Genomic DNA, 17,107 nt, shown 5'->3' on the forward strand with positions numbered 1-17,107 from the left:
GTATGTGTGTGTGTGTGTGTGTGTGTGTGTGTGTGAGTGTGTGTGTATAGAATAGATCTGTTCACTAGATCTATTCTTTATTAGTCTAATACAATCTACTCCTCTACACCTGCTCATATCTATTATCACTCTCTCTTTCTCCATCTCCAGTTTTTGTTTGTCCTGGAACGTTAATGCGAGTGTTGGAGCCCAGTTCTGTGCGGGAGGCGGAGCATCAGTCGGGGGCGTGGTGTAAAGACCCTCTGCAAGCGGGCGATAGGCTCTATGTGATGCCCTGGACGCCCTATCGTACAGATATGCTGTACGAATACGCTTCCTGGGACGACTACATCCAAAACCGAGTCACCACCACCTATAAGTGAGTTTTTGTTTATAAGTTTATTAGTGAGTTACAAGTTGAGCGTTATATCAGTGTTATAATAACGTTTCTGTGTGACGTACAGGTTGCCGAGTCGAGTGGACGGCACTGGTTTTGTTGTGTATGATGGGGCTGTGTTCTATAACAAGGAACGCACACGCAACATTGTGAAATACGACCTGCGGACTCGCATCAAGAGCGGCGAAGCTATTATTGCAACCGCCAACTATCATGACACATCGCCGTACCGCTGGGGCGGGAAATCCGACATCGACCTAGCAGTGGACGAACACGGGCTTTGGGTCATATATGCCACTGAAGCCAACAGCGGACGCCTCGTTGTTAGCCAGGTGAGAAAGTGTTTTAAAGTGTACTTCCTGTTTATGTCTTGCTGCATCGTTCTGATTGGCTGCTTTCCAATTGTTCCGTAATCCGATTGGCTTGTATCTCAGGTGAACCCGTACACGCTGAGGTTTGAGGGGACGTGGCAGACAAGCTTTGAGAAGCGCATGGCGTCAGATGCGTTCGTGGCGTGTGGCATCTTGTACGCCGTTCGTTCTGTGTACCAGGACGATGACAGCGAGGTGGGTGGAGACCTGATCCTGTATGCCTACGACACGCGACGTAACCACGAGGAGCCGGTGAGAATCCCGTTCCCCAACCCGTACCAGCACATCTCCTCCATCAGCTACAACCCCAGAGACAACCAGCTGTACATCTGGAACAACTACATCGTCCTGCGGTACCCGCTGGAGTTCAGCCCGCCGCAGCCCACCACAGGTGAGCATTTTAATGCTCTTTCATTTCTCAGGAGACTTAAAGGAGTTCTGAGTTATCTGTTAAATATCAGCTTGAGCCAAATGTTGTAGTTGTCAAAAATCATTTATTGCTCAGAGGTTGCTCTTTTAAAGCTCATGAGTTTTACTGGAAATCTCAGTTGTTTCATTTAAGTGCTCGATTTGTCTGTGTTGTTTAAGTATCAACTTTGTCTCAATTTTTTCTCCTAAAATAAAATCGTACCCAAATGAGTCAATCGTTGTCATACAGTAGTAATAATTCAGAGCTGTAAAATTAATGTTGAGAAGCAGCTCAGATCATTTGATCTTTGATGAGAAATGTTTGAGTTCATACTGAGACTTTTGATCGCAAACCTAGGTATCTTGCCAAATTGGAGCACATTATGAAAATATGTTGAGATCTCTTCCAAATATCATAGTTTTCCCGAGAGATTTCTCAGATCATTTGACCTTTGAGAGTTTTGTGAGAAATGTTTGAGTAAATGTTGAGATCTCTGACTTTTGATTGATAGATTCCAAATACTGTCAAATAGGAGAACGGTTTGAGGTTTGCTTGCAGTCTCTTCCAAATCTCATTGTTTTCCCAGGAGAAAAATTTGAGAAGCACCTCAGATAATTGGATTTAATTTGATGAGTTTTTCAAAGAAATATTTGAGTTCATGTTGAGGTCTGTGACTTGAGATCGTGAACCTTGGCAAATCCAAGCATGGTTGTAGATGTGGCTGAGATCTCTTCCAAATCTCATTGTTTTCTCAGGAGAAAAATCGGAGAAGCAGCTCGGATCATTTGATCTTCAGAGAATTTTGTGAGAAATGTTTGAGTTCATGTTGAGATCTCTGACTTCTGATTGCAAATCTTGGCAAATCTGAGCACAGACTGAGATGTGGACGAGATCTCTTCCAAATCTCATTGTTTTCTCAGGAGAAAAATTGGAGAAGCAGCTCAGATCTTTTGATCTTCAGAGAATTTTGTGAGAAATGTTTTGAGCTCATACGGAGATCTCTGACTTTACATTTCAAATCTTGGCAGATCTGAGCCCAGTTTGAGACACGGCTGAGATCTCGTCCGAGTCTCATCATTTTCTCATTTTAAAAATCGGTGAAGCAGCTGAGATCATTTGATCTTCAGTCAATTTTGTGACTTTAGATTGCAAATCTGAGCACGGTTTAAGATATTTTTTTTAAAAAATGGAAAAAGCAGGACACTTTTGTATTCAGAACCATTACGTTTATTAAAAAATACAGGAACTGATTGGTTTTTATGATTCCCATCACATTTATGCTAAAGTCTCCATTTGCTCTGTTTAATCTCTTTGCACGTTTGTGTGTTTATCTCCTCTCAGATCCTCTCTCGACGCCTCTTCTCTCCACCACTCCTCCGAGCGCGCTCTCCACCACCGTGTCGATGGGCTTCAGTCCCACTTCCATCCCGTCTGTGACCTTCCACCCTGTGGGGTCTATAAACAGGGCTCCGGCGGGGAGGCCCATCACAGCCACGGTCCCGGTGACCGTCAGGCCTCCCCGCCGACCGCAGGGGCCGCGCACACCCATGTGTGAGGGCCGCGTGACCCGTGGGGTCCAGTGGCCCCCGACTCATCGAGGAGAAACGGTGGAGAGGCCGTGTCCCAAAGGATCCCTCGGTCAGTAGGGGCTTGTGTGTGTGCTGGTGTTTCGGGGGGGGGGGTTCATGTGTGTGTTAACACTACAGATGAGTCAGTGCTAAAATAAACGATTCAGTGGGTGTGTTTCAGCTAACTGTAAAAATATTTTCTTCCATTTATAAATGTTTTTAGCAGCAACATTGTTCGGTTGTTTAATGGTCATAACAGCAGACTGTTGGCCTGATAAACATGCCGATGCCTTGTGTTTGTAGCTTTCCCATTTTTTTCTATGTGTAATGCACTTAAGTAGTTTAATTTCACATTTGATGACGTCTTTTTATTCTAGTATCGTGTCTCTAGTGGATGGGTTTGTATAATATATTCCTGCACGCCGCTGAACTCTCGGTGAACTCGCCTCTGGACAGTCGTGAGGCATTTGATGGCTTCTGATATTCATAATCTTTGTCGTAGTCATTTGTACAAAAGCCCCTAGATACAAAATCAGTTTTTAAATGTATTTAGCATTATTATTAGAGGCAAGTAGTGATTCTAACAGTCATTATCATCAGTGTTTAGACTTGATAATACAGATTACACCAAGGCACTTGAAGGTCACATGCTAATGCTAGCTTTAAAGCCACACTCTCATGCAGAGGAAAACGTCATCTAAAACTAATTTAATTTAATGCCATTATAATTATTACACATGCAGTTTTCATAAACTCAAATTCATTGAGAGACTACATGAAAATGTTGACTTATAAACATCCATTTGTTACGCAGCGGGACCACGGAAATGAAATATTTGTAAAAATGACAGAAAATGATTAACAAAACTAAATGAAATAATGACCATTCTGTTTCCTACCTAAAATCTCGATGTTGAAAAAATAAGTGTGCCTCCATTAGTCAACTTCTGCATGTTGTCAACCGCTGAATGTTGCCAGAAAATCTCCACACCCTTCATGTGTGCATTTTATGGACCAGAATGTTTTCTGAGTGTGATGTTCCTGTTTGCGGTGCTTTCCACTGACGTGTGTTGTGTTATAAGGTCAGATGTTTCTTCACAGCTTCACAGAAGTCTTTCCAAAGGTTTAACTTGATCGTGTTTTGTTTTGGGATGTTTTGATTATTTCTACAGGAATCCCTCTTATCTGTTTCCTTTTCCTACAGCGTCACCTGATTCTGATTGTGTTTTTTCCTGTCTTACTCATTCTGCCTGCTCTCTGTCGATCATTCAGGTATCGCGTCGTATCAGTGTATGACAGATGACGTGGTGTGGAACCCCAGAGGTCCCGACCTCAGCAACTGCACCTCGCCCTGGGTCAGCCAGGTCGCTCAAAAGGTCAGAGGTCAGGGGTTATCAGAAGGATAAACGGATGCAGATTGATAGATAAATAGATGATGGATGGATAAACAGATATTTGATGTGTCTCTCTTGTTTCTGTAGATTAAGAGCGGGGAAAACGCAGCACATATCGCTTCTGTACTTGTCAACCACACTCGGGGGTGGGTCTATGCCGGTGATGTCACTTCCTCTGTGCGTCTGATGGAACAGCTGCTGGACATTCTGGACTCACAGCTGCAGGCGCTGCGACCCGGAAACAAGGAGTCGGCCACACGCAACTACAACAAGGTGTTGCATACAACAACAACACACACACACACTCACACACACACACTCACACACACACTCACACACTCACACACAAACACACACACATAAACAACTATTAGAGAAACACCGTTTTGTTTGTGTCTTTCAGCTTCAGAAGAGAGAACGGACTTGTCGAGCGTTTATTCAGGTAATCACACAGCACACAGTTGTGCAAACCTGCGTGTCTCTGTGTACGCCGCTCACGTGTGTGTGTGTGTGTGTGTGTGTGTGTGTGTCAGGCGGTGGTGCAGACGGTGGATAATCTGCTGCGTTTGGAGGCGCTGGAGTCGTGGCAGGACATGAACTCTACAGAACAGTCACACACCGCCACCATGCTGCTCGACGTCATGGAGAAAGGAGCGTTTCTATTGGCTAACAACCTGTACGGGGGTCACTTCAGCGACCGCGCGCCAAACATCGGTACGGCTCATGCTACCTCATATACTCAAACGTCCAGAAGTCTGGGAACCGTTTCTTCTGCTCACCGAGGCTGCATTTATTTGATCAAAAATACAGTAAAAACTATGAAATATTATTACAATTTAAAACAGCAGTTTTCTGTGTGAATATCTGTTAAACTGTAATTTATTTCTGTGATGCGCAGCTGTATTTTCAGCATCATTACTCCAGTCTTCAGTGTCACATGATCTTCAGAAATCATTCTAATATGCTGATTTACTGCTCGAGAAACAGTTCTGATTATTATCAATGTTGAAAACCGCTGTGCTGCACAATATTTTTGTGGAAACTGTGATACATTTTATTTTTCAGGATTCACAGATGAATAGAAAGTTCAAAAGAACAGCATTTATTTGAGATAGAAATCGTTTGAAGCTTTATAAATGTCTTTACTGACACTTTTGATCAATTCCATGCATCCTTGATGAATAAAAGCATTCATTTCTTTTTAAAAATTATTGTACTGTATAAGATAACAATATAACATGATCACAAATATATATATTTTTTAAATAGCAGAATTACTGTTACTTGAGAAAGTTAAATTACATTACATTATAATAAAATGTACAAATTAAATCATTTATAAACTTCACAGAACAAAATATAATTATGTAATTGTGTGTTAACTGCATCAAATACATTTTATATAACTTTTTACAATTTTATATAATTAGTCTTGGTTGATACTTTATATATTTTAATATAATATTATTGTATAGTAGTATATAATATATATAGTATATTATTATATTAAAAGTTATATAAATTAACATTAGTCTATTATGAACAAACAAAAATGAACAATGAAAAATAGTATATATTTTTTTAACATGCATAACTAATGTCAACAATAATGTTACCCTTATTGTAACGTGGTACCAAATTTGTAATGTTTTTATTCATTTGCATGTAAGGTAATGTGTTAGATTTTATGCTAGTTGTTTTTAAAGAGCAAAGTGTGTGTGTGTGTGTGTTTTCAGATCTGGAGGTGTATGTGCTCAACACAGAGATGGAGCTGAAGGATCTGTTCTTCCCGAACTCGTATGACAGCGACAGCACCATCCAGGTGTCGTCATCCACCATCAAACAGTACAGCCGCAACGGTCAGTCTCTCTCTCTCTCTCTCTCTCTCCGTCTGTCTGTCTCAGTCGTTCTCAGACGCTCACACTCTTCACTAGGTTTCTCTGCACCACAAGTATCCGGGCCTGTTCGCTCGGCGTTGCCATGGCAACAGTCCCCATGGTCACCGGCTCCTGTGGCTGTTGCCGTGGTGACGCACGTGTGTGTGATGAGCTGTGTGGGACCGGCCGTATCGATCGCAGCTGAACGTGTCGTGTAGATCTGACCGTGTGTGTGTGTGTGTGTGGCTCCATCAGGTCAGGTGAAGGTGGTTTTCACGCTCTATAAGAACCTGGGCTCGTTCCTCTCCACTCAAAACGCCACAGTGAAGATGCACGGCGAGTCTGGAGGACACAGTCTAGCCGTCAACTCCCACATCATCTCTGCCTCCATGAACAAAGAGTCCAGCCGCGTGTTTCTGACCGATCCTGTAGAGTTCACGCTGAGACACCTGCAGGTGCTAACACACACTGCAACACACACACACACACACACACACACACTGCAACACACACAAAATGTATGTTTACAGAACAATATGACGCACACACACACACACACACACACTGCAACACACACACACGCACACACACACACGGGCTTTGGCCATTTTTTGCTGATATTAGAAACCTATTGTTTCATACTCAAGCTGCAGTTTAGAGTTTTGCATCACATTAAATCAGGCATTGAAGTATTAAGAGTAGATACGATGGATAACAGTTTAGTACTTTTGAAACATGAATATAATAATATCTAAAACAATATACAAAGATATCTGATTTTAATATCATCCTAATCAGAGCAAAATGGATTGTTATATAAACACTAAATTGGCCGATGCCGATACAATCATATATAACATGTAGAACCAAAAAATTTATATCTAACAAAAATACACTACTGTTTAAAAGTAATGTTTTTTGAAAAATGTATTCTTTTATTCATGAAGGACACATTAAATTGCTCAAAAGTGTCAGTAGAGACATTTGTAATGTTAGGAAAGATTTCTATTTCAAATAAATGCTGTTCTTCTGAACTTTCTATTCATCTGTGAATTTTGGAAAATAAAATGTATCACAGTTTCCACAGAAATATTGTGCAGCACAACTGTTTTCAACATTGATAATAATCAGAAATGTTTCTTGAGCAGCAAATCAGCATATTAGAATGATTTCTGAAGATCATGTGACACTGAAGACTGGAGTAATGATGCTGAAAATACAGCTGCGCATCACAGAAATACATTACAGTTTAACAGATATTCACACAGAAAACTGCTGTTTTAAATTATAATAATATTATAAAATATTAGCGTTTTTTACTGTATTTTTGATCAAACAAATGGAGCTTTGGTGAGAAGAAGAGACTTTAAAAAACATTTTTAAAAATCCTACCAAACCCAAATTGTATTGTACATTAGAAAAAGCAAGTTTATTTATATATCGCAAAAGTAATTAAAAAAGTGTTTAATTATTTAAAATGTTGTAAGAAGAAAAGAAAAGAAAAGAAAAGATAAACTGCAAACAGTTTAAAGAAGCCACATCCAAAAGAAACCAAATTAAACCTGGAAGTAATGAGAGAGTTTAAAGCCTTTAAAAAATGAAAAACAAAGAATAATTATGACACAAAAAGAAAAATAACTATATCATAATATTTAATATATCCAATTTATTATTTCACAGTAATGTGTGACTAATGTGGCATCAGATTAAATGAGTATCATTGATCATGCGACTTAAATATTATTTTATCATCTCAGATCCGTCTGGAGAACATGATCATCCGGTTTAGTTTATGAAGCTCCAGTGCTGCTAAAGACACACCAAATACATCCTCATTTATTCAAAACAAATTAATAAATAAAAATAAAAACGTTTTCTCATGTGCTCTCAGACATATGAGTTTGTGAGAGACACAAACACACTCTTATAAACGGCTCACGGGCGTCTGTGTGTTGGTGTTTTGACAGCTGGAGAATCACTTCAATCCCAACTGTTCGTTCTGGAATTACTCTGAGCGCTCGATGACGGGTCAGTGGTCGTCACAGGGCTGCAGACGTCTGCACAGCAACAACACGCACACCACCTGCGCCTGCTCGCATCTCACCAACTTCGCCGTGCTCATGAGCCACCAGCAGCCCGCCGTGAGTCTCAAACACCCACACAGGAGCTTAACCCTTCACACGCCGCATGTGTCAGTCATTCACACTCTGTTGTTCTCTCGGTGCCAGTATCCCGGCGGCGTTCAGGGTCTGATCCTGTTCGTCATCACGTGGGTGGGGATGGTGATCTCTCTGGTGTGTCTGGCTCTGTGTATCTCCACCTTCTGCTGCCTGCGAGGCCTTCAGAGCGACCGCACCACCATCCACAAGAACCTGTGCCTCACGCTCTTCATCTCACAACTCCTCTTCCTCATCGGCATGGATAAGACACACTATACCGTGAGTTCACGAGGACCAGACCTTAACAGACCACATTAGACTAAACCAGACAAACATCAGACCAAACAAAACTATATCAGATTAAACCAAGCCTCATCAGACCAACCAGACCACACCAGATCACATTAGAGTACAGCACTCTACTCAAGACCACGTCAAACAAAACCAGACTCACATCAGACCAAACAAGACAAATTAGACTAAACCAAACCTCATCAGACCAAACAATCAACCTAAACCAGACCACGTCAGATCACATTAGAGTAAACCAGGCTACATCAGACCACATTAGACTAAACCAGACCATATCAGACCTAACAAGATTTTATCAGACTAAATCAGACCACATGAGACTAAACAATCAACCTAAATCAGACCACACCAGACCACATTAGACTAAACCAGACACACATCGGTCCTAACAAGACTAATCAGACTAAACCAAACCTCATCAGACCAAACAATCAACCTAAATCAGACCACACCAGACCACATTAGACTAAACCAGACACACATCGTTCCTAACAAGACTTTATCAGACTAAACCAGACCACATAAGATTACATTAGACTAAACCAGACCACATCAGAGCAAACAAGACTTTATCGGACTAAACCAGACCACACTAGAGTAAACCAGGCTACACTAGACCACATTAGACTGAACTAGACACACATCGGTCCCAACAAGACTTTATCAGACTAAACCAGACCACACCAGGTCACATTAGAGTAAACCAGGCTACGGCAGACCGCATTCACCTAAACCAGACCATGTCAGACCTAACAAGACTTTATCGGACTAAACCAGACCACACCAGACCACATTAGACTAAACCAGACACACATCGGTCCCAACAAGACTTTATCAGACTAAATCAGACCACACCAGATCACATTAGAGTAAACCAGGCTACGTCAGACCGCATTCACCTAAACCAGACCATATCAGACCTAACAAGACTTTATCGGACTAAACCAGACCACACCAGATCACATTAGAGTAAACCAGGCTACACCAGACCACAATAGACTGAACTAGACACACATCTGTCCTAACAAGACTTTATCAGACTACACCAGACCACATTAGACTGAACCAGACACACATCGGTCCCAACAAGACTTTATCAGACTAAACCAGACCACACCAGATCACATTAGAGTAAACCAGGCTACACCAGACCACATTAGACGAAACCAGACACACATCGGTCCTAACAAGACTTTATCAGACTAAATCAGACCACACCAGACCACATTAGACTAAACCAGACACACATCTGTCCTAACAAGACTTTATCAGACTACACCAGGCTACACCAAACCACATTAGACTAAACCAGACACACATCGGTCCTAACAAGACTTTATCAGACTAAACCAGACCACATTTGATTACATTAGAGTAAACCAGGCTACGTCAGACCGCATTCACCTAAACCAGACCACATCAGAGCAAACAAGACTTTATCAGACTATACCAGGCTACACCAAACCACATTAGACTGAACCAGACACACATCGGTCCTAACAAGACTTTATCAGACTAAACCAGACCACACCAGATCACATTAGAGTAAACCAGGCTACACCAGATCAGCTCAGCAGTGAAGTGTTCATGCGTCAGGTGTGTGTGTGTGTGTGTGTGTGTGTGTGTGCAGGTGGTGTGTCCGGTTCTGGCCGGTCTGCTGCACTTCTTCCTGCTGTCAGTGTTCTGCTGGCTCTGCATGGAGACGGTGCAGCTGTACGTGCTGATGGTGGAGGTGTTTGAAAGCGAGACGTCTCGTCGTAAGTACTACTACCTCTCCGCGTACGGCTTCCCCACGCTGGTGGTGGCCATTTCCACCGCCATCGACTACAGGAGCTACGGAGGACCCAAAGCGTGAGTGTGTTTCCATCTGCAGGACTCGCAAGTCCTGACATCGGTGTGTTTGCCTGTGTAATCTCTCTCTCTTGTGTTGTGCAGTTGCTGGCTGAGGGTGGATAACTACTTCATCTGGACGTTTATTGGCCCCGCCTCCCTCGTTATCCTGGTAGGAGTCATTTTAATGCATTGGTTTATAAATCAATGCATCAATTTCAAATACATCACCTTTCTGTTAGTTTCTCTCTCTCTGTCTCTGTGTGTAATTGCATATTTAAAATGTATGCTTATTTTAATACACTAATATTTATTTCTTTAAGTTATTATAACTGTTTTAAGTACTATTCTAAGTTCCATTTCCATTATGGTAAATGTCTTATCCTTTTATCTGACCAGACTGACAAACCTTAGCACATATTTACACATTTATGAACATGAAAAATTGTTGTAATATTTAGATTTAAAAAAAAAAAAAATTTTTTTTATTTATTTACAATCAAAACATTTTTATTTTAATTAAAAATATATTTTTAAGTGTATGCAGCTATTATATACATACAAGCAGAACACACTTTAAGTACTGTAGCATATCCCACAATGCAATGTGCTCAACGAGACCCTCTGTTTCCAGGTTAAATGTTTTGACTCATTATTTGACCAGACTGACATGTTTACACAAAATTGGAGTAAAATGCAAAATAACTTTTTTTGTGAGTGGATACATGGAGGCCACTTGCTGGAATGAGCATCTTCTGAGTGTTTTCTGCTCTCTTAAGAGCCCGTCTGACCTTTGACCTCTTGTGTGTAGCTGAACCTGGCAGTGCTGGTCATCACCATCCACCGCATGCTGCGGCACTCCACTGTGCTGAAGCCAGACTCCAGCCGATTCGACAACATCAAGTAAGAATGCAGGGGTCAGGGGTCACACTCAGTTCCTCGGCTACAGCACATAATATTTACTGGAAATCTGTTGCTGTGAGCGCTCTATCTAGACAATAATATGCAGCCTCACGGTGCAGACATGACGGATGTCTCCAACATTTACAGATAATTGACAAAAAACAAACAAACAAACAAAAACAATCAAATTAAATTAAATAAAACTCTGTGAAATCCTGATGGGACTGGACATTTTTGAAGATATCTATTTAGAGAAATGTTAATTTCAAGCACTCAAACTGACCAAAAAAAAAAAAAAAAACAGGGACCATTGTTTAAGATGTATTTTTATTATTTAAATTGCAAAGTTATTTTATTTATTTATTTATCATTTTTTATTTTTATTTTATTATTTTTACAAAATCAGGTTTTATTGAACTGCAGCGGACACTTGTGTTATTTTAGTCTAATTTCTATACCATCTTTGTATTTAATAATATTTAGAATTAGAATTAGAATTTGTTTTTATATTTTTCACTTTCATCTTAGTTAAAGTTTTAGTCATTTTGTTGTGTATTTTTTGTATTTAGTTTTTATTTTTTTAAAAAGTGTGTTTAATTTTTATGAAATTTTATTCCATTTTGGAATAATTTTAATTTTATAGGCATTTTTATTAGTTTTAGTTTTTTTAAAAAGCATGTCTATTTAGTTTTTATTCATTTTTATTTCTGTTTTAGTTGTAGTAATTTAATTTAATAGGCTTTTTTATTTGTATTTGTTTTTTCTATTTAGTTTTTATTCATTTTATTTTAGTTTAATAGGCTTTTTTTTTTAACATGTATGTTTAGTTTTTATCCATTTCTTTTTCAGTTTTAGCTGTGTGGTAATTTGACGAAAATTAGATTTTTGACTTTTGCAACTAACTGAAATAAAATGAAGTGTAAGGTTTTTTTGTATTCTGTTTTGTTTCGGTTAGCATTAAATGTATTGAGTTTACAAATGTTTTTCAGTATTTTTTGTTTTATTTAACACGGCATTACGAGAGCATTGGTAACGCTGTGTGTGTGTTTCTGTGTGTGTGTGTGTGTGTGTGTGTGTGTGTGTCTGTGTGTGTGTGTGTGTGTGTGTGTGTGTTCCTCCTGCACTGCGCGCTGCAGAAGAAGGTGTGTGGCTGTTTGTGGCTGTTTCCTCATGTGTTTGTCCTCCTGACCTGCTTTCACACGCAGCGCTGTGTGTTTAACAGGTGCAGAAAGAATACAGCAAATGCTTGCGTCAGTCGCCCTGCTATCCAGAGTTAAACATCCCTGTTAATCACAATTTCATCTTAATTAGTTATACAGAAATATCTACATTGTGCTTTTGTCAAAATGTTAAATATTACTAAATAAAGCAATGTAAAAATTATATTATTAAAAAAAAAAGATTGAAATAAATGTAAATGTAAATCATTTTCGGTGTGTTATACATAATTAATAGATTAATTTACTTAAGAAATTTATAATACATAGAAAAATATTTTAAAAAGTGGACTTTATTTAAAAAACAAAAATATTCTCAGTAATAAAATTAATAATAAAAAAATGTTAGTAATAACCAAGAATAAAAAATTTCTAATAATAATGTATAAACAAATATGAATAAAAACATTTGAATAAAAAATTTGGAAATTTGACCATTTATTTAAAAAAAAAAAATAATAATAATAATTTTTATAGTAATTTTTTATGGTATTATATATATATATATATATATATATATAATATGAGAAAAAAAAAAGGCGACGGACAGATGCAACTGGTGACGAGTCTGTGACTAGGGCGCTGGTGACCAGGACACATAGATCTGGAGGAGGACAATGAGGGTGGACGTCTTCAACATCGCCATCATCATCATCGCAATTAGTATCTGGGCGAATCTCTCGAAACCATGCGTCTGGTTTGTAGGTCACCCACAAATCTTAAGAAAGACTTCATTTGAGTTCTGAGTTCACTTGATTTTGTAGCGAAATATGGGCCAGACGTGTTTCCAGGAGGTTCACGCATTAGTATGAAGCTACTTTCAGATAATGAAAACCATTATCGTGTGTCTTGAGATCTCTCAGAAAGAGCAGTGCGCTGAAAGCCTTGGGAGATCCCTGTTGAGATGATGATGATGATGATGATGGCAATGTTGGCTTCCTCCTCCACGTCTCTGTCTCCTGGTCACCCGAACACCCACCCTGCTCATCTCACTGCCATTCAAGCACATCCATCTGTCCTTTCGAAGAAGAAATCTTCTTATCGGGTAGTTTTTCCTCCATTTGTCCATTCTCCATCTCTTCCCTGCTGAGAAAACCAGTTTAAACCATCCTGGGGTAGGTATCTGGTCTCCTAACCTGGCCAAACTGGTCCATTTTGCTGGTTTTTGGTGGGAGACCATTCGAAAACCACCTTAGGCTGGCTTAAGCTGGTTTTTCAGTGGGATTTCTTTCATTCAGGGTGGTGTGGTTTATGAGTGTCAGACCTTTATCAGAATGTGATGACACTTACACCAGAGACCGCAGCTCTTACACATGCCAAAAAAAAAAAAAAAAAATCACACACCCTTGGGGAGCAGCTACTGTCAGGATCACGCTCTCACCGTCATAAGGTTAAGAGTCACAGGTTCAACACGTCAAGCGAATCAACCAGACTGTTGTTTTTGAGCAGAGTGGCGGATAACGAACTCTCGCGCCACCTGTCCGGACGCCAACCAATCATTCGCTTTGGTGTTCAAGACACTGACCAATCATGTTGTTGGGTTTGGAGAACGTTGACTCAATGCTCCGCCCCCTTCCTGTGTTTAAGTAGGTTGATCAAGGACGTGACGTTTAGCGGCGGGCTTTTAACGGCAACTTCCTGTAAATAAGAACTGAGAGACGCAAAGTCTCTGGACATGCTTCTCTTTCACTTACGAGTTTATGGTTGAAAAAAGTCTTAAAGAATATGTAGATGAACTGATGACACTGTCTCCTCTTCCGGCCTTTTTCTCACTCTCTCTTTCGGTCTTTCTTTCTCTCTCAGAGTGTTTCATGTAAAAAAGATAAGAAATGTTTTTTAATCTAAATAAAACAGACAAAAGCAAACCAATGCTGTTCGGACTTTTCCTCAGCTAATTAGCTTAAATGTCATTCAGGATCTCCGATGAGCACTGTGTTGACCGGGAGGTCAAGGCTCAGCTGGTGAACAGGTAGAGAGCATCTCAAGCATCTAGGATAAACACAGCATCCGGTGAGCATTATAACTTATTTTGCAGCCCTTCTAATGTTTGGCTGCTAAGGTTGTGTTAATATTTGTCTTAAGAAAATTATATTTAAAAAAATGTGATTCGGCCTTATTGGTCCTGGAACAACATCGCTGGTAACCACTCAGATTTTAGGACAAGTTTTAGAGTTACGCTGAGTAAGGATGTGATTTTTTTCCCCATATTTATATGGATTTCCATATTTTCCGACCTAAGGTATGAATTGTGTAAATCCAAGGGAAATCAAATCAAATTTGTTGTAACGACTCAATAAAAACACAAGGTTTAAGGTCTCTCTGTGGATTTCTGCCAAAATAAAAGTTCTAAAATTGAAAGATAAGAAGTTAAGACCATAAACATTAGTAGATTTCTGTTGTTCTAGTAAATTATTATAATTATTAAATACTATTTTTATTTACTGTACTGTATAATACTATTATTCATTTCATACTATTATACACAATTAAAGAAATTTATTTAATATTTTAAATAAAATTAAAATGTAATTATTATAATAATGATAAAAACGTTTTAAACAATAAAAGTAATTATTATTATTATTATTATTATGTAGTCATATCAAACTGGGAAGAACAGCGGTTCTTTCTTTTTTAGTCATGGCTGATCACATGCCTGGTTAAGTACATAGTGCTGCGTTATCATCATCAGCAACATTTGTTTTCGGTTGGGTTTGTGTTTTAACACTGAGATGTTGTGTGTGTGTGTGTGTGTGTGAGTGTGTGTGTGTGTGTGTGTGTGTGTGTGTTTGCTTTCTCTTTCAGGTTCCTGCACGGCTCTGAATTCAGATGGTTAAATGTGCACCATTGAAAGCTTAATATACGTTTTTGGCATGGCCAATTTATTATTATTATTATTGTGTTCCCAATAGTGTATATCAATAACTAGATTGCTTAGGTCTAAAATACTTTAAGATGTGAGTGGGTGGTATATTTTTTTCTAACAATCTCAAGCAAACCAACAATGGACCAAATGTGAATTAATTACTGTTAATTATGACAAACATCCATCTCATCATGAGTCAGGCTCTGCTGGTAGATGTCGTAACTACACCACCTTTTCTGATTAAATAAAATCATTTTTCTAGGCAACAGGTTTCATTATATATTCTATTTTTAACCGCTTCAAAAGTTACTCATCGGTTCAACTGGGCTTCAGTGAGTCAGACTTGATCGCCTCAGAACAGTTTAAATGCGGTTCAGAAGTTGATGACAAGCTCACAATTAATTCATATAACTATAAAATCATAGTTACAATAATATACAATACAATATACAATAAAATTGTAATAAATAAATAAATTGTCAATAATAAAAAAATCGTAATAAAACACTTCCCTGGGAATTTTTAAATAACCCGCGCGTCACGTGATCATTAACGGACTTTCAGAGGAGCGTGAACATGCGAGTGTGTTGTTCAGTTATTGCTAATATTAATTTAAGAGCTTAAAGATATTTCAAAAGATATGTAAGACAATATTTACAGAATATTAAAAGTTTGGGAATACCCCGCCTCAGGAGGACGAGTGTAAATGTGTCACAGCTCCGGTAGAGGGCGCGCCGGAGCGCCACGAATGACACCGATGGCGGGAAACGACAGTCTACCGTCAGCTCGTGCCGAACCGGAACCGGAGGATCATGTGAGGTTAGTCATTCTGTCTGAAGCCACGCTGATGAAATACTTTCTTCTGCAGGTCAGAGTTTATGACACACAGGAATTAACACAGCTTTTGCATTTTATTCTGATTATTTTGTCTGAAATGAAACGCCCGGGTCAGACCAAGTAAACACGTTTCTTTCTGTGGAAATAACATGACAATATCATCACAAAGGAGCACATCTCTAGTGATTCCTCACAGCTCTTGATGCGAAGAGAATAAAATCTTGAACACAGTGTGTGACCAGAGTATCTAGTATCCCACAATGCAATGTGCTTGACCTTCTATTTCCAGTTTGACATTTTTAACATATTTTTTCTTGACTCATTTGAGCAGACTAATCGATTTCAGATAAAACTACATGAAAAACAACAACTAATAATTTGCAAGATGATGCCGCTCCAAATTGACCATCATGAGGTCACGTCTAGCAATATCCAGTACTGTTAGGAATAATGCCTACTCTTTCACTCACTATTTAAAAAATAATAATAATAATAGGCATTTTGGAACTTTGTATTACAGCACTTTACATGTTATGCAGTTTTTGATTCGTGTGAGTCATAAGTGAAGTCCATGCCATCCGTGACTCACTGCTCAAGTTCTTATGAACTGAAATCAGTGAGTGATATAAGAGGGAAAGCAAGCCAAAAACACTGGTGGAGCCCCTGTTTGAGTCTTTTGGATTAGCACACACCCGACTCCATCCGGAAACAATTAAATAACAATGCAGAATACTCCACTACAGATGAGAGGAAAGATCTAGGCATATTTAACAGTAATGATCAGATTTGTCACACAAATATGGGTTTCCAAAGGCTGATTCTTTGAAGGTCACCTTTGCAGTCATCAATATGTGCTTATTTGTCTGTACTTTACTGTTTCCAATTGAAAAGCTCTAAGAATTGAGTCAGTCGCTTTATGAAGTTCACCTGCTCATGCATGCATGTTCATGTCTGAATACACTGCAGCGATGCATGAAGTCATGCAGAC

General features: G+C 39.2%; 1 protein-coding gene across 2 annotated transcripts in view; it reads left to right on the forward strand.

Annotated features, from left to right (window-relative positions):
• Positions 1-11,203, forward strand: part of LOC107719136 (adhesion G protein-coupled receptor L1-like) — a 15,727-nt gene extending 4,524 nt beyond the window's left edge. For both annotated transcript variants that reach the window (XM_016526495.1, XM_016526503.1), the window contains 15 exons: positions 151-358; positions 444-708; positions 811-1,138; positions 2,498-2,794; positions 3,997-4,100; positions 4,206-4,391; positions 4,522-4,560; positions 4,652-4,832; positions 5,855-5,977; positions 6,251-6,450; positions 7,963-8,136; positions 8,224-8,433; positions 10,097-10,317; positions 10,402-10,468; positions 11,108-11,203. In XM_016526495.1, the coding sequence (XP_016381981.1) occupies positions 151-358; positions 444-708; positions 811-1,138; positions 2,498-2,794; positions 3,997-4,100; positions 4,206-4,391; positions 4,522-4,560; positions 4,652-4,832; positions 5,855-5,977; positions 6,251-6,450; positions 7,963-8,136; positions 8,224-8,433; positions 10,097-10,317; positions 10,402-10,468; positions 11,108-11,203 (2,699 nt within the window). The remainder of the gene's footprint in view (positions 1-150; positions 359-443; positions 709-810; positions 1,139-2,497; positions 2,795-3,996; positions 4,101-4,205; positions 4,392-4,521; positions 4,561-4,651; positions 4,833-5,854; positions 5,978-6,250; positions 6,451-7,962; positions 8,137-8,223; positions 8,434-10,096; positions 10,318-10,401; positions 10,469-11,107) is intronic.
• The last annotated feature ends 5,904 nt before the right edge of the window (positions 11,204-17,107 follow it).

The sequence above is a fragment of the Sinocyclocheilus rhinocerous genome, unplaced genomic scaffold (genome assembly GCF_001515625.1).
Source record: "Sinocyclocheilus rhinocerous isolate Xijiao unplaced genomic scaffold, SAMN03320098_v1.1 scaffold613, whole genome shotgun sequence".
Classification (NCBI taxonomy): Eukaryota; Metazoa; Chordata; class Actinopteri; order Cypriniformes; family Cyprinidae; genus Sinocyclocheilus; species Sinocyclocheilus rhinocerous.